Source organism: Pavona decussata, unplaced genomic scaffold (assembly GCF_977016875.1).
Source record: "Pavona decussata unplaced genomic scaffold, jaPavDecu1.1 SCAFFOLD_6, whole genome shotgun sequence".
Taxonomy (NCBI): Eukaryota; Metazoa; Cnidaria; class Anthozoa; order Scleractinia; family Agariciidae; genus Pavona; species Pavona decussata.
In genome coordinates this window covers 6570145-6587500 of record NW_028145430.1, presented here as the reverse complement: position 1 = coordinate 6587500, position 17356 = coordinate 6570145, and the positions used below count along the sequence as shown (strand labels likewise).

Sequence of the window (17356 nt, the reverse complement as noted above, 5' to 3'; positions counted from 1 at the left end):
AACTTGTTCATGTGCAAGCAGCATATACAGATGCTTTCGCACCAACCGTAGCTGTAGTATAAATCTTTCACTTTATCTTTACAGTAGATGACGACGAGGAAGACGATAAGGAAGAGAACGAGAAGAAAAAGAAAGAAACAGCTCTCATTGCCGCGTGTAGCGCGGGTGCAGCTGTGCTGATCACGGGGCTAATTCTTGTTATATGCACTCACAGGAAAAATCACATCACATAACTTTTCAAAGTCCACGTTAAGATAAATCATATTCTTACCCAGCTACTCGCTACAATTTCGGTCGGTAGCTGTTTCGAATCGAGATTCTTGTTTTCTACTCTTTTTATAGTTTTTACCCTGAATGAATGTAAATTCAATCATTTCGTATCGCAATGAAAGTCGCTCATTTTTATAACAAAATTGTAGCTTTACGCTGATGGGTCATAAATATACTGACCTAGGATCGGTGGAGACAAACTTGATTAGGCTTAGGTTTGTAAGTAAATACGTTATTAGTCAAGGAAATATGCAACCGGTAAAACCGGTTTTTCCACTCAAGTGGCCAGCGTCACGGAACATTAGGATTTACCACTAAGTGTATATATATAGTGTAATATACCACTAGGCCGCCTGGGTCATGAATATGCATCAGCCTGTTTACAGGCTACTCCGCCGGCACATCTCCTTACGTGCCGTAGAATAGGACAGGTAATATGTCGCTCCGATCCTGAATTGTCTGGCGACCCACTGTACTTTTTCAGATTTTACGGAATATCACTTCCGTAAAAGGCTTTTTATTTGAATCATGCGTGCGTTGCTTTAATAAATTTAATGGAGCGTATTCACAAGCTTGTGATGGTTTCATCTACCTCTTGGTTTGCATCAACTGCTTTGATCCTGAATTGTCTGGCACCCCATTGTACTTTTCAGATTTTATGGAATATCATTTCCGTAAAAGACTTTTTATTTAAATCATGCGTTGTTAAATTATAGGAGCCTGTTCACAGGCTTGTGAGAGATCCATCTACCTCTTGGTTTGTATCAACTTTATCACTAGCTTAAGCAAATATCTGTAGAATAAAATGGACTTATTTTTGTCAGTACGGTGTATGTATTAAAACTTTAAAAAAAAAAAAGTTGGCATGATTGAGTTCCCCGTTCAGTTTTGAATAAATTTACTCTGGAACTATAAAAGTCTTTGGCTACGGATGGTCAAGAATCGAATTGGATAACAACTTGAAAAAATTCGGCCCAACTTTATCAAGTTCTCCCCTAGGGTCTTGGAAAAACTGCTACCAGCTGATGATGATTTACTCTCCCTTTGAGAAAACCAATTGATTCATTTGTCTTGGTTTTCAAGGTGCATTTTGAGTGCGAGAAAAGTAATTTCACCACCGTTTTGACCCAAAATGTGAAAATACTCATGGCTAGCCCCTTTCAATGTCGCCGATTTGAGCAAAAAACAAATCCTTTTTTGTTGTTGCTGTTGTCGTTTTTCCTTCGTTTGTTGTTTGCCCCGAATCAGGTAATGTTTGGCATTGCTACGGCCTGCACTTAACGTAAACAGTTGAATCGAACAGAAATGATCTCTTTTTGCCAAGGAAGTGGTCATCCTGGGAAGTGGCCTTAAATTAGCCATACGCACATTCCTCGAAATTGCAGCGCTTTGATGAAAAACAGCGCAAAAATGCTACTTTCCGAAAAGCAAGTCCGCAACTTCTTGGAACATTAAACGTCGGGTTGGATGTAAACGTGGAAAAATATTTTAAGGACACTAAAATTTATAACAAAATTTCCTCCCTTAAAGGAGGCCTTGCATTTAACATTTTAACCCTTCGGTCCAACATATACGTCATTCCTTTGACAAGCTAAAACGCGACTTCCTCGCTATATTACAAACAAAAGTTAACAGGAACAATTTTTATTGAAAATAAGAGGCAACATTACTTAGACGACACCATTTAAATGTCTTCGTTTAAACGTAGCCTTCCATGCGGAATTGTACAAATTTAACCAAATCTCATTTTAATGTTAATGTTATCGAATTTAAGCCCTGTCATTTTTTCTGCCTGTGAAGACGTAACCTTCGATGCAGTTGTTTTTAAGGACTTTAAGGGAATCATTACCCTCCTCTGCATATAAGACTCCCTTAAAAACGGCAGCATGAGATGTCAAGTGAGACCACAGCCTTTCATGCTGCCCCTGTTTTACGGTGCATGATAATTCAAATAGCAACTGCATAACAGACCACCAGGTATGCATGTATGGTAAGCCACCAGGTATGCACCTAATATTGATAATCCCCTGGGCCCGGTTGTTAGAAAGCCGATTAACGCTAATCCACGATCAGAAGTTGACCGAGGTTTTCATCTCGCTCATTAAAAATGGTTTTAAAGGCTAACTTCGAGCTAAAGGTAAAGAAAAATCTAAGTTAAAACTGAGGGCCAAAAATCTTTTGGAAGAATCTTTATTGATAAGCAATAAAATTCGAGTCAAAGTTTGCGTTAAATATTATCAAGGATTAGCTTAATCGGGCTTTGAACAACTGAGCCCTGAAGTGGAGATGTTACATTTATGACCAGTATGTATCCAGTCCATGCTTAAAGGGCAAAAATCATCCAAAATAAGGCAATTTTGATCAAGAATTCTTCAATTTCTTCAGATGCTCCAAAAGGAGCTGTCCAGCCCCCCTATCCTTAGCCGCCCTCGCAGACGCTCTTTTGGCTCATCACGCAATCGAGGAAAAAATTGCGTGACAAGCCAAAAGAGCGTCTGCGAGGGCGGCTACCCTCTCCCCACTCCCCCCCCCCCCCACTTCATGCTTAACATCGATGTATTATCTAAACATAAAATCAAAGAACAATAAAATCAGCTTTTGAGGCTAACTGCAGACTGTGTTGAGATACTGCAGGGCATTTTGTGCTGCTCTCTCATGAGCACATGTTTTGGTAGGCCCCATTCCACTGCACACTGTAGGGGCAGGTTTAGTATCTAGCCTCACCAGGCACAAGTAATTGCCAGAGTATCCCTTTTGAGAAAAATCATGGTATTCAACATTAAACCCAGCGTCCTTCCCTTTGTCTTCGAGTGACGAGCAAAACTCTTCACTGAAATCATCAATGAAAGAACCTGAAGCATTATGCTTAAAACTTGTTTCATCATCATCATCATATTCCATTGCACTGTAAAGTTGGTTTGATAGAAAGGGCACTGATGGTGATGGGTGACGAGTTGCAGATGGACTTCGGTTTAGCTGAGGTGTCATGGCCATTGTTCCAGACTTCTGGTCAGGAAAGTTTCTAAATGGATTCCTTGATGAACTTGAATGAGGCAAGGAAGGACTCTGAGAAAAATAAACAATTCATTACTGTTTCATCTGGAATGCTACAGTACAGCACTGCGCAGTTCCAGAAACTATCCATACTCCCCCCCACAGAAGGTTTTTGTTGTTGTTGCTGTTGTTGTTGTTTTGTACCCCCCCCCCCCCCCTCTCCCTAGGAAATTCCAGTTTAGCTTCATACTTTGCTTCAAAAATGTTGACTGTTAGGACCCCCTCCCCAAAGGAATTTTCGATGACTTTCCATGGGGTGGGTATGGATTTTTTTCTGAAACTGCATATTTGGGAATAAAGTACAATGCACATATATGTACAGAGTACAGGGTAGTTCCCTGATAAAGTTCTTCACAGAATCCAAAGGTTTGTTTAGAATCTTGTATTAAAATCCTACATGATCCTGGGGGACCTTTGCCAGGATCCTAAATGGCAATTAAATCCTAGAGGATCCTTACAAAATTTTGTAGGATACCAAAAAATCTTACAGGATTCCTTGGCAATCTTGTATAGGATCCTGTACAATCAGAATAGGAAGATCCTTAAAGATCTATACAACGATCCCTCAAGGTCTGGGCAGGATTCTTCAAGCTCCTTCAAGATAATGCAGGAACCTGGAGGAAGTTTGTAGGAGCTTCAAAGATCATACCTAGAGATTATTCAAGATCAGTGAAAACCTTTGAAGGCTATGAGTAAAGATCCATTAAGGTCCTATATGATTCTTATACAGATCTTCAAAGATCCTTGACAACCTTTTAAAGACTTTTACCCTGGCTTTAATCATCCTGACAATGAGCTGGCTCTTTTGGTTCATTCACTGTGGACATCAACTAACAAACTAAATGAAACAAAGAAGCCCTCAACACACACAGACCCAAAACTGCATGCCTAAAACATTAGTCCTTGTTGTTTCTCATCCACTACAATGCTCTACACTTGAAAGTGGAAGACCTTTTTCCAATTCTTATTTTACCCTTTCTTTCCTCAAAGTATAAGTCCTTGAAGTGTGTCTATTCAAAGCTTCTGCAGTGGGTACTACTTTTCTTCTCACTGCAGTCGGTCATTTTTTCAATTTAAATTCTCAAATTGATAGTAAAAGGATGTCAGATTTGTATCACTTTCTCGCTACAGGTACATGGACTACAACGTGGACAATACCATGCAATGGCTCTTACCATGGAACCTATCATACTGAGCATGTTCTCTGCTGAAAGTCTCTTGGCTGACTTTTTAGTTTTTCCTTGTCCCTGAGCAACCCAAGATTCAATCTAAAACAACAAAAGTTTTACATTTAATTTTGATTTTAAGCAATAAACTTTATCAAAGCCTTACAAGTATGACAATCACAATGTTGACTCTAATTAACTGATGGATCACAAACACCACTTGTTGAGCCCTGGGATCTAAACAGAAAGGTTATTTTACTGAAACAAGGGTGCTTATATTCGGGGGGAGGAGGGGGGTTTGAAGTGGACTTATGGAATTAAGGCAATATATATTGTTTTAAGAAAAAATATACCTGACTCACACACTCACCTTTTTAATTTAAGCCTTCTGGGCCAAAATATAGAGATTTAACCACATTCTGTAGGTGACTGCCAGTCTGTAAGCTGGTTGAAGTTAATTTAGAGAAATTTGGATTTTTAGACCAAATCGTCACTTAGACACCTTTTTCACCACACCTTCAAACTGAAGGGCTCAATTGAATGAGCATTATAAGTGCTGATTGGGTCTGAGAATCCACACTTCACCAAAGTAGCTCCAATTTGGCACACAGACTGGTTATGACAGTGATCACAGAGTATGCCAATGTCACTCACTGAATAACACATCATTCTCACAGTAATCAAACAATATTACTGACATTACTTATTTCTTGAGCTAAAGGTTTTGATTTGAAAATTTACCATGACTTTTACCTAAAACTTAAACTAGCTCAAGCAAAGGACAAATGATTTCTTTTGATCTCTCCTCTCACCAACAACAACGTAACAGAAATTTGGATGCTAAGGCCCAAATCAGAACATGCACCATATGTATCCACCCCAACCCTTCAACTGAGATTCTATTGTATTACTTAACTGCAGCAGGCAGTCTAATTTGGATACCTTGCATTCCATTATGAAGGTCTTTGTATGTGCTTCTCCTGATTCATGAATCAGAACATAACTTGGTGGAGTCCAGTTGTTCTTCATACACATTTCCTGCAGGCTGCCAATAGGATTAGACCCTGCAGTTGGAGAATCATGAATTCCACTACCAACTGGACTGGCACGTGCTGCTGCTGATGGACTGGTCATTTGTAAACCATGTATTGGTGTCACCTGCGACAAAAGAAATCAATACAAATTGAAGTCACAAAGCAAGGGAACTGAAACCAACTGCAAGAAGCCATAGCTCTTGATACTGAGAGAAAACAAACAGCTTTGCAAAAAAAAGAAAGATCGTATAGGACTCACATATCCATGAATTTTTTTGGCTAGATATCCCAATCCCAAATATAAAGGCTAACTGCAAGCTGCCTAAGCTAAATATTGTTAACTATAGGACTATAGGCTAACTGGAGTGCTGTGTTTAGGCTAACCGGAGTGCTAATTTAGGCTAACCGGAGTGCCATGAAGGCTAACTGGAGTGCAAGTTAGGCTACTTGGAGTGCTATTCAGGCTATCAGGAGGGTTATTTTGTTAGTTACTAATGTATCACTGAAAGTTCCACCATCTTGAAGTGAGCAAAAAAAATTGCCATCACCAGTACATTTTGTTCCCATTACACCAATTGACATTATTATGTATCAAGTTGTTGCTGGTCACATTGTTAATATTGTTGAATATAAGGGGCCCCTTGTTTACGAGCAATCAAACATGTAACATGGTTTTACAGCATGTTAAATATTAATATGAACTTCACCCTTACCCCAACCCCTGAATCTTATTTTAGCAACGCCGGTTCTGGGACAGGTTTTCTTTTTTACAGGTCACGTTCCACAGGTCACAAGTATGGGTCACTATTAAAGAAATAAAAAACGCGCCAAGTGCATTGTTGAGTTATATAAGCACGCAGGAATTTTTTTTCTCGCACTTCTCAAGTTGTCTTAAAAATTTCCAAGTGCTTATATAACTCAACAATGCACGAGGAACAAGTTTTTTATTTCTTTTATAAAATATAAACAATCGCAACTCCCCAGACAAGTGCGAATTTTAACGAAGCAACATCAAGTTTCTCCTTACACAAGATAACGCGTAATTTATTAGCGCACGCTCTTGCCGATCACGACAAGATCATGACAGGGCACGCGACAGCGCAATCGAGTAAAAAGTCAAACTGTTTTAGTTCTTCGTCACGTCGTAAGCAAGTTCAAGAAGTTAACTCCAAGTCAAGTTTAAGTTTTAAGGTGTTGAGAGACAAGTTGAAGTTAATTAAAAGTGTGGAAACATCAGTACAAGAGACTGTTCTTTGCGAATCGCTGGAGTGACAGTGCATTCTGTCTCTGAATTTCTCAGATTTTTCACAGGCAAAAAATCTGACGTGTGCTCCGTGCATATGTACAATTATAATGCATGCACCATACGTATGCTTTGTGCATTGTGGAGTTATACAGAACTCAGTTTGACCAATCACAGTGCTTGCGTGACCCTGGCTATTTTATAATGTATTGGTATATAACCAAGAGGGTAGTGTGTCCTAGGTCTGAATTAGCATTTTACTATGGGGTAAGGGATAGGAGACCCTGTCTAACTTTTTTTATAAACAATGATTATCACAGTGACCTGTAGTTGTGTCCTGTAACCTGTGATCTCTAAAAAAAACCTGCCGCTGATAATTTCTAAGTTTATCTCAATTTATAACACCACAATGAAACTTGGTTCAAGCATGATGTTTGTAAGGTATCAAAAGTCTTACCTGCGAGGCGCGAGGTGAATTTCCACTTGCGCCAACTCTGTTTTTAATAATTTCCAAAGCTTGTTCGGCGGCACTCAATTTAGCTAACTTTTTGTTTTGCCCTGTTCCGCTGCATTTCAACAGCCGTCCAACTTTCACCTCACAAGTAAACAGCTTCAAATTCGACAAACGTAAGTCATCGATGTAATTAAACGTTGCTGTTTCTCCCACTTGAGCTGCCGCTTCCAGTAACAAACTCACTAAATTTTTGCACCTGTTTTCTGGGGAAGACACAATTTCGTTGATCTCGCGTAACTTGCTCTCCGCCATATTGATATGTCAATGTAAAACTTTGTATATAAACTGGGATTACTCAATTATTCCCCTCGTCTTAAATTATCCCAGAAAGAAAGATTATTTGCTAAGCTTCTCGACCAAACCTGTATGCACCACACAAACAATACACTTCCATCACAAAATAACAAATTAATGATGCGTTTTTCCGAGAAAAACCGACTCTTGAAGTAACAGGCGTTCCTGGATCACTCGTTTCTAGTCCCCCGACGAGTGGCGCTGCAAGGAGGCTGCAAGCATCATGGGTAATTGAAAGAGACAAAACACGACTGATCAAGTAGAGGTACGTTTAATTTGTTTCCTTGCTTACAGAACAAATTAGTTTGGCTGTGACTGCATGTTTTAATTCTGGTAAGGCAATTCGCTGTTCACTCAAAACCACGTGGATCGAAACCAACAACATGCCATCCAAATCCACACTTTGATATAAAGCTTAAGCCAATACACGTGTTAAGCTCTTATGTAAGAAATTAGATTTAAAGCATTTTAAACTGCAGAATCATGCTTGAATATTAAATAATTGAAAACCAACCAGCCGAGGACTAAATTAGATCAACAAGACCGAAAAACACTTAGCAATAGCGTGTATTGTAGCTTAACTGAGCTTTGTAGTTATGCTATGTTTCTGGGGATGGTGGTGGTGGGCATGTTTGGCTGCATCTTGCAACCTTTTTCTATACTAGACACCAGAAATACCACCTCATTCCACACTTGCTTATTTCCAGAAACATACCTTCATATACCTGCCAACTCTCACACATTATGCTTTAGTCTCACGCCTGCGGACTGAAGACATCAATCTCACGCATCAAGGACAATTTCGCACGCCTGACTACACAAATCCAGACGAATTGTTCTAAAAAACTTCATTTCATTTCAGATTTGTTATGTATTGTTTCTTTTCTCTTTATAACAATCGCAAAAGCTTTCAAAGGTCTAAAATCCATTTGAACCGTAAGTGTTCAAAGGTCGTCAGAATATCAGACATTTACTGAAACGGTCAGAAGTCTTCAGAAAATCATCTAAAATCTTCGGAAGTGGCTCTGATGTTTTCAAAAATCCCGGTCATGACAAGACAAAAATCTCACACGTTTGACTCTGAAAAAGTTGGCAGGTATACGTTCACATCTTTAATCATTCTCTCTCTGATTTATATCAACCCCATCACACCTCCCCTGGGGCTAATTGTTTACTTTGCACAGAAATCTATCAAGATACGTAGAGCAGTTCTCAACTGCGTGTTGTAAAACCAAAACCAAAGTAATTTCTTTGGCCGATCACAACAGAAGTAAAAAACACAATCAGCCAATAAAAACTCAAAACAAACACATGTAACCTGCGTCAAGTGCAGGAAAACGCGTTGCGACCAAGCACGGTTGATTAGTTTGGCTTTTCGTTGGTTGAAAAAATGGCACAAACTTTGCCAACCAATCATAGTGTCTAGTGAAGCAAAACCAAAGCAAACGCAAAATTACTTTCCACGCTCAATAGACCATATTCGTATTCTCGGTATTGAACTGGATCGAGCTTGCAATGGAGGCTCTTGCGGGGGAATATATTAGAAACTATTTGCATGTGAAATGATTTCCCCGCATAAGCCTCGTGTGCAAGCTAGTTCCAGTTCAATACCGAGAATACGAATACGGTCTATTGAAAACTGCTCTAACAAAATTTGCATGGATGGGTTTTCTGTTTACACAGTACCTGCTATCTAGACTGCCTGTCCATGTCATACTTTCCTCAGAAGCAGGTACAGTTTTTTTTCTGTACCAATGTTAGATCTGGTGTGAAAACCTTGCTGTATTTTATTTATTTATATATATATTTATTTATTTATTTATTTATTTATTTATTTATTTATTTATTTATTTAGTTATTTATTTATTTATTTATTTATTTATTTATTTATTTATTTATTTATTTATTTAGTTAGTTAGTTATTTATTTACTTCAATTTAATGGCATAATAAGAATAAAAAGAAAGTATGACAAGGGCTATAGAAATGATCTGTAAAAGAGCAAAAGCCCAATAAGACAGATCACCTGATAGCTAACCTTTTTTATACAAAAAAAAGCACATTACATATGCCAAAAAAATGACAACATAAAAGTTGTAAAATGTAAAATCAATGACAAAAGATATACAAAACAACAACACTTTATTAAAAACAGAGAGTTACAAGTTAGGTGTATACCTACCGGCAAATAGCTAAAGCTAGTCAGGGCGGGTAGATATGACTTTACTAAACTAAATGCAAAGAAATTTGGTTTTTACAAATTAACAAAGTTTACAAAGCAACAGCAGCAACTAAAATAAAACTTAAAAAAGTAATAAACAAATAAGTGAATGTACAGAACAAAAGGGATTCGCGAGCAATATTGATAGAAATTACAGGATTGTTACAAATTTACAAGCTTTTCATTATAATTTTCATGTACATGTACTAGCGATGCTTAAAAAAAATTTTACTTACAGTTTGCTCTTATACTGGTACAGCCTGGATCCATGCAAATTTTGTACCAGTACAAATCAAAGCTATTCCTGGTACTTTACCTGCAAATGTGTTTTCCCACAAAATGTAACCAGTAGCTCATATATCTCTCCCAGGCTGATTTTCCTTTCTTTTTCTTTTTTTTTCTTTTTTTTTTTTTAAGGCTGTATGTTTTTAGCTTTCCTTTCACAGCTGGGATGGTTTTTTCGTCTAGTTAATATTTCATCCGCATTTTACTTATATGTTATTTTATGTATATTTTATTGTCATCTGTTCATCTTCTATGGGAATAATACAAATTGAGGCGGATTGTTTATTACATTTCTGAGAAGGATGGTGATTTTACAAAACTAGCTTAACTTTGCACTCTTTAATTTTTATATTTAAAAATCATATCAAAGCAAGACAAAATAATGTTCCTTTTGCATAATGATTAGAGAAATCCCCTCAGTATTCCTTCAAACTCCCCTCCCCACTCCCCCACCCCCACATCCCGCAAAACAAAATAAAAACACATAAGGTATCAGTCCTATAGATCCAAAAAGATAATAAATGGTAGGATACTGAGTGCTTAATGTGATTGCTGCTTCTAAAGATTTTACAGCTTCTGACAGTCATTTTTCTTCTTTAGGTTTGAAACAAGCATCATGTACAGAGTAAGCTTAGCACGTCTTGTAAGAAGCACATCAGCCTTAGAAGGATGGTCATTTCGTAATTTGTTACTGCCACGTGTTTGTACTTCCTCTGTGTTGCTGCCGGCATCACCCTCAAGTGTTTCACCAAAACGTTATTTTCATAATAACTCAGCTCATTGGGATAATAACCTCTTCACTCAAACATCAAATAATGCTGGTCACTTAGAAGAGGCCGCATTAAGGGAGGTGATGGCTGCCATGACAACCGTCCCTGGGCTGCTTGAAACGTACAAGAATTTCCAAAATACTGCTCCTATGGTTCAAAGAAACAGAGTAGCTGTTTTGTACCAGCTTACCAAAGTGGTACAAAAAGATCAACAGCAAAGAGCTTTCTTAAATTCAGATAAAAGTCAAGGAGGAGAGGGAAGTCTGTTTTTGAACATGCTTGATCAAATATCAAAGAATATTTCTGAGAGCCGTGAAAAAGATCTTGCAGACGTCATGTGGTCACTTGGAAAACTTGGAGTAGGTCCTGGCAAGGAGCGTGTTCTGGTTAACACCTGTGTAGAAGAGATTCTGTCCAGAGACATGACTGCTTTTGATGCTGGTACAATAAATCAGATTTTGACTGGACTTGCTGCCTTAAACTTGAAGAAAAGCCAGTTGTGGAGAAAAGTTGAGAATTCAATGTTATCTGGCGAGATACAGATCTCTGATTTCAGAAATGATGAAAGTGTAGGAAGCCTATGGGCTTTTTCAAAATCCGGGAATGGATCCTCAAAATTGTTTGAGTTGTATCGTGAGGATATTTATTTGAGGGATATGTCATCTTTCAAGGATGACGAGCTGTCTCAGTTGATTTTCTCTTTTGCAAAGAAAGGTGTTGAGGCTGTCAAACTCTATTCCCACACAGAACAAGAAGTCATGCGGAAAGGCCTAAAGAACTTTTGTGACATGAAAGTCTTCTTAGTATTGTGGGCATTTGCAAACTGCAAGTCTGACAGAAGTTTTCAACAACTTTTTCATCAATTTGATAGAGAGCTTGTGTCACATGGTGTGCAGGGATTCCAAAACAGCGACCTTTCCAACTTGGTGTGGTGCTTTTCAAAAGTGGGCGTGCATAATGCCAAGGTTTACGACATTGTCAAGGATGAAATTTTAGTCCGTGGCCTGGATAACTTTCATAAGTATCTTCTGCAAATCTTGTGGTCTTTTGCAGTGGCAAAGAAAAAGAGTTATTTTGACTTTAATGAGAAGGCTGCTTTGGAATTTTTGTCCATTGACATTCAAAATGTTAGAAGGAAAGTGTTATGTGAATATGCTTGGTGCTTTGGAAGAATTAGAATCACAAATGACAAAGTTTTTCAGGCAATTGAAGGGGAGTTTCTTCGACGCAAGGAATCTCATTGGAAGTACATGCACATCAAACAGTTACTTACAGGCTTTGCCAATACCAAGACAGGAAGCAGAGCAATTTGGGAATTTTTGGAAGCTGCCACATTAAAACTGGATTTCTCTACTCTGAAAACAAAAGAAATTTCCAGCATTCTGTGGCCATTTGCTGTAATGAAATATAAAACTCCCGAACTTTATAATGCTGCAGAGAAAGAAATCCTTGCACGCAATGAATCAAAGTTTGTGTTGAATGAGCTTCAGAAAATTAAGAACGCTATATGTTAATGTTGCTTCACGGCTCTCATCCATTGAGCTCTGGTAAAGGACCATTAATTTTTCGTGTTTCAATGCTGGTAAACCTTTCAGTTCGTAGTCAGTTTTTTCAGTAAGGATTTAAATATCATTTGTTGCATTTCGTTGCTCATAATACTGTAAAGTGCTGTTTGTAAGCCCTCTGTTTATAGACCTAGCTACATCTATGTACCTGTAAACCAAATAAAAATATTTCTAGTTATAGAATTAATGTATATCCCCACCATGTTAACTCTTTAATTAGCAACGTTTCGTAAACTAAACAGTCGAATGTAGTCGTGCAGTTCTTAAGAACAGAAAGGGTATACATTTAGGCATGCCTACATAACTTGCATCGCACGAGTCACATTGAAATTTTTAAACAACACAATGCTGCTTTACAATAGGCGGTTTTCCCTCTTGTATTTTTAGCTCTTGCTGGATTTTGTTACTAACAAAAATCTGTTGGATGACTGTGTCAATCTTCTGACTAAGAAGATTGACTCATTCTTACACCATTCTTTACACCAGTGCGTGGTCGAGCATAAAAAACAATCTTCTTCTATTGGCAAACATCTTCTTAACAAACACCGTAAAGTCTCAAAAGACCTTGACAGATATTTTTCTGTCCTTAAGGGGCCAACCATTTTACTTTGAGGGGCGGGGGTGGGTGATTTTGGAAAAAAATATCCTGCAAGTACATATGCGTAAGAAAAAAATTCGTGCACAAGACCATCGTCCCAAAAAAAATTCACGCACGTACAGTGGGCTGGAGAAAATATTCTGGCAAGATGTTCCCTGGGCTGACACATTGAACTTTTGTATCAGCAAACTGTTAAAACAAAGGCGCATTTATGATCCGCTAAGCGATATAAATACGGCTAAAACATTTGAGCGTTGCCCGTGTCGACGAGATACACAGCAACTGATGAGATTCCAAGAGAATCGAAACTGCAGTCTTGCATGAGAAACAACATTAGACAATCGCCAGAAGAAGTTTCACTAGCATCTCAGAGACTCAATAGACAGATGTCTGTCTTAGCTTTACATATCTGCTTCAGATGCGAGCTAAGCCACAAAATAATGAAGGTACATGTCAGCAATTAATAGCTGTTTTTTAGATAAGCACCAACTGAGAGCTAAAAGACAGCGCAACAAGCTATAGCTCTCGAAAGCGAGAGACAACAATGATAAGCTTTGTGAAGACGAGGATCTCATTAGACACTCATGTCCGTGATAAACAAACATCCTGCGGCAGTTACAATCTTTCCGCAGCGATATACAATATTCACGAGTAAAGAAATCCACGGATCCTGTGCCGGTTCACAGATAAAATTTAATTAGCGCTACCTGAAATCTTGCAGTTAATCCGAGCCGATAAACCTTAACAAATGCCACAGAGCTAACATACACCATGGCATATTAAAAACTAATCCTGACGACTCAGAATGATCAGTAAGAAACCCTCCATTCAGTATATATGAGAATTCCCCCTCACGACGAAGATAAACGCCATTAAGCAGAGCGGACCCATCACATTTTGATCAAACGGGAAGAATCTCTTATAAAAAAGGAAAATCGCTTAAAGACATGCTGGTAAAAGCAAAACTGAAAAGGCTTTTATCAAAACAGCGGACACACAGTGGGAGTCGTGCAGGTCTGTCAACCCCCTTTTAGCACGCAGTAAAGTTTCTTGTCTATTTTAAAAAAGGAAACAACACGATGGAATGTAGATCAGGCCTTCAACCACCGACCCTCCTATCTCCCTATCTATAAAAGTCGGATCGAAAGTCCAACGTGCTGACCACTACACCACCATGCCACCCACATGTACTGTATTATAAAGGTCAGTCGAAAACTCTTTAATAGATAAAAATTAATACATTTGTTCAAAGATTCTTTTCGAGATCCTTTATAATTTGATTTATAATGGATGCCTTTATAGACTTTATACCAACCTATCCTCAAAAAAAAAATTTCATGCAGAATGTTCGAAGGAGAAAAAAATATCCTGCACGCACATACCCCAAGGAAGAAAAATCATTGTGAATTAAGGGGTTGAAAAAAAAATTCATGCCCATACCAAATCACCCACCCCCTCCCCTCAAAGTAAAATGGTTGGCCCCTAAGAAGTGCATGAATAAGTTCGATTGTTTAGTTTACCAGCTCTCAATGTCCAATCGGACTTAATTCAACCAAAACTATTTGCGTGACATTTACATATTCAGATCAATTATGTCAATTTTGGTGAACTATTTCTGATATTGACTTTATTTCAATTACTCCGAAATTGATAATGGCGTCATGACGACACCGAAACGTTGTTCGTTTTTATCGTTTATTTTCACTTCCTTAATTATTAAGTTTTTTAGAAAAATAAAATTATTTTATTTAGATAAATACAGTCAAGGAATCCTCCGGTCTCCTCCTAGAAGTCATAACGGCTTATTAGATGACGATCCCTTGAAGTAAGGTTCGCTGGTTCACACTAGCGAAATAACGACATAAGGCCAAGGTGACACAAACGCACAAACCAATGTCGAGTGTGTAAACCAGGCTTCGGGACATCCGTTAAACTTGTGTAATAAAGATTGTAATACTGCGCAGCGTAGTTAATAAATGTCAATTTAAATATAATAAAATTGACCCTGTTTAAACTCTCTTAACAGCGTCAATTTTATAATATTTTAAATTCACATCTGTTAAACTCACTGATTATCAACTTCACCGTGCAGCCACATAGCAAAATCTTTACCCCCATAGCGAGGATTCCGGCCGAGCTGATAGTGATTTTTCTACGTGATCGCGCTCATCGGGCCAGCACTTCTTCCCGATTTCTCGTCATACAGTCATTGGTGGGCCTGAGTCGATATTTCAGTTTCTATATGTTCGTTTTTATTTCGTCCAACCAGGAGCGGCGCACGACGTTTCTTTTATAATGTATAGACCTTCGATATGAGATATCGCGACGCTCTAAACAAACATTTTGTGGAATGGTTCAATTCAGAAATGATTTCGCTATTTGTAGGTACATGGACGTTAGGAAACAAGTAAGAAAATTAGTGGTCACATAAGGCGTTACTAACACTCTGATAAAAATGGACAAGCGTCAACGAAAAAATTAATGAGAAAGCTAAGCATTGATCAGATACGCCTGCAAAACTTGAAAAATGACTGTCTCTAACCAATCGCAGTAATGGTCCAGGGCCCGGTTTTTCAAAGCCCGATTAGGCTAGTCCTGGATTAATGCAAACTTTGACTTGAGTTTAATTGTTAATCAATAAAGATTCTTCCAAAAGATTTTTGACCCTCAATTTTTACTTAGTATATTTTTACCTTTAGCTAGAAATTAACCTTTAAAACCATTTTTAACGAGGGCGATGAAAGCCTCGATTAACCGTTCTGATCGTGGATTAGCGTTAATCGGCTTTCGAACAACCTGGCCCAGTTGATTAAGAACACTCCCTCTATTTCTGAATATATTTACAGTGTTGTAAAAAATAGTTGTGCTTGTGATACATAATTTATTTTGCTGGCGTATCAAAGACATTATGGCTATGTCGAAGGGCTTTTAGTAGATGGTTCCCCTCGGAAATTTGATTTTCTTAAAACACACGCCCAACGAAAGAGAAAATGTCAAGCCAGATAAACTATCAAACAGCCTGGTATAGCTCACGTTTGTTTATCCGTGGAGAGACACTATCAGTGCATAGTGTCCATCCGGGGATAGCTAAGAAACCTGAGAAGCAAAGATATTTCTTTTAGGAACGTAAAATTTCCGCGGGCAACTATCATCCAATAGTGCCTCGACAGAACACTCTATTAAACAGTGTCTCTCTTCCTACTGATGAAGTTTTTTTTTTTTTCATTTTACCTTTATGGGCTGAAATATGTTGGAGATTTTATTTGTAAAATCATGAATTGACCAAGTCGCACTTACGTAGCACCATATTTTCTATTTATTAATGACAGCCGAGGTGGCCCCTCTTATAAGCCGGGTGGTTTCTTGAGATCCCTTCGCCATCACCTTGACTTGTAATTTGAATGTTTTCTTCTTTTACTAAGGCAAATATATGATGAAGACGATGATGACGATGATGATGATGATGATGATGATGATGATGATGATTTTCGCTAATTTACTGTATTTCCCTCCACTAAACTTCCTTTGTTGTCACGATAACTAAATATGATGAACACTAACCCCTCACTGATTTGGAAACAAGTCAGCTCTACGGACTGGATAAGGGTAGAAAAACTCAAATCAGCCCTCATCGTCTTTTTCTCCCATGTGGGACACATTTTCTTAGATGTGCACGAGGCGCAGCCTCATTGTGGTGCGAGGCTTGTTTTCGTCCTAAAACGTCATAAAATTACTGTGTTCATTTGCAACTCTGGCAGAAGTGTTGAATTCGTGGATTTCTTAGCATCTTTTAGGTTGATGTCGATTACATCAAGGATTTCTTGAAAATGTTCGTCTTAAGAGAGGACTTAACGTAAACGCCATTTTACCGCACTTTACATGGCTTTAATGGAAATATCTCGTTCACGTTTCAAGCGATCCAAAAACTCTGTGTTCATCCCGTAAATCTATGTTGTGGGATGTTTTGTGAATTTTGGGGTGATTTTTGGGTATATTTGGGAGGAGATAGTTTTTCTAGAAGGATTGGTTAAATTAAGAGAAATAAGAAATATTGAAGAATTAGTGAAGTTTTAAAATAAGAATTTGTAGTTAATAATTAATAGACGGATACCAAGTTAGTCCATTAGCAACCTGGGGTGCTCTTGCGTGGGTATCAACTTTCTGTTAGTGTTCCAAAAATCATTTTCTTTCTTCTATCCCTTCTTAAAACCACTTCAAATTTCATTCAAATTTAGGTTAAGTCCCCCCTTAATTCTCTACTTGTGAGGGTGGGATAAGGTATAAGACTGGTGTGCTCGCATCACACTTTATTTAGGCCTACGCTGCAAGCCTGCATTTCTCAA

The 17356-nt window shown here is 38.2% G+C and overlaps 3 protein-coding genes across 4 annotated transcripts in view; 2 read left to right on the top strand and 1 right to left on the bottom strand.

Annotated features, from left to right (window-relative positions):
• Nucleotides 1–1093, top strand: part of LOC146489473 (uncharacterized) — a 12420-nt gene extending 11327 nt beyond the window's left edge. Inside the window, exon 4 of one of the 2 annotated variants that reach the window (XM_085108993.1) lies at nucleotides 88–1093. In XM_085108993.1, coding sequence (XP_084965119.1) covers nucleotides 88–233 — 146 coding nt within the window. In that variant the 3' untranslated portion in view covers nucleotides 234–1093. Of the gene's footprint in view, nucleotides 1–84 lie in introns of both variants that reach the window. The other variant, XM_085108989.1, reaches the window with a different exon arrangement.
• A 640-nt stretch (nucleotides 1094–1733) lies between these two features.
• LOC146489472 (interferon-inducible double-stranded RNA-dependent protein kinase activator A homolog) lies at nucleotides 1734–7745 on the bottom strand. The gene is made up of 4 exons (XM_085108981.1): nucleotides 7225–7745; nucleotides 5433–5648; nucleotides 4500–4592; nucleotides 1734–3336 (listed from the first exon to the last, which is right to left on the bottom strand). Exons 1-4 carry the CDS (start codon nucleotides 7531–7533, stop codon nucleotides 2875–2877), a joined length of 1080 nt encoding a protein of 359 aa, XP_084965107.1. The 5' UTR covers nucleotides 7534–7745; the 3' UTR covers nucleotides 1734–2874.
• Nucleotides 7746–7825: 80 nt separating this feature from the next.
• LOC146489471 (uncharacterized) lies at nucleotides 7826–12602 on the top strand. Its single transcript, XM_085108973.1, has 2 exons — nucleotides 7826–7840; nucleotides 10681–12602. Exon 2 carries the CDS (start codon nucleotides 10697–10699, stop codon nucleotides 12362–12364), a length of 1668 nt encoding a protein of 555 aa, XP_084965099.1. The 5' UTR covers nucleotides 7826–7840; nucleotides 10681–10696; the 3' UTR covers nucleotides 12365–12602.
• The last annotated feature ends 4754 nt before the right edge of the window (nucleotides 12603–17356 follow it).

What these genes read in the sequence shown, in the direction of transcription:
- LOC146489471 (XM_085108973.1), top strand. Translation starts at nt 10,697, where the DNA reads ATGTACAGAGTAAGCTTAGCACGTCTTGTAAGAAGCACATCAGCCTTA.
- LOC146489472 (XM_085108981.1), bottom strand. Translation starts at nt 7,533, where the DNA reads ATGGCGGAGAGCAAGTTACGCGAGATCAACGAAATTGTGTCTTCCCCA. An exon ending in ATTCACCTCGCGCCTCGCAG is followed by an intron (nt 5,649 to 7,224) that starts GTAAGACTTTTG and finishes CTTTTGTCGCAG; the next exon opens with GTGACACCAATACATGGTTT. An exon ending in TCAGTATGATAGGTTCCATG is followed by an intron (nt 3,337 to 4,499) that starts GTAAGAGCCATT and finishes TATTTTTCTCAG; the next exon opens with AGTCCTTCCTTGCCTCATTC.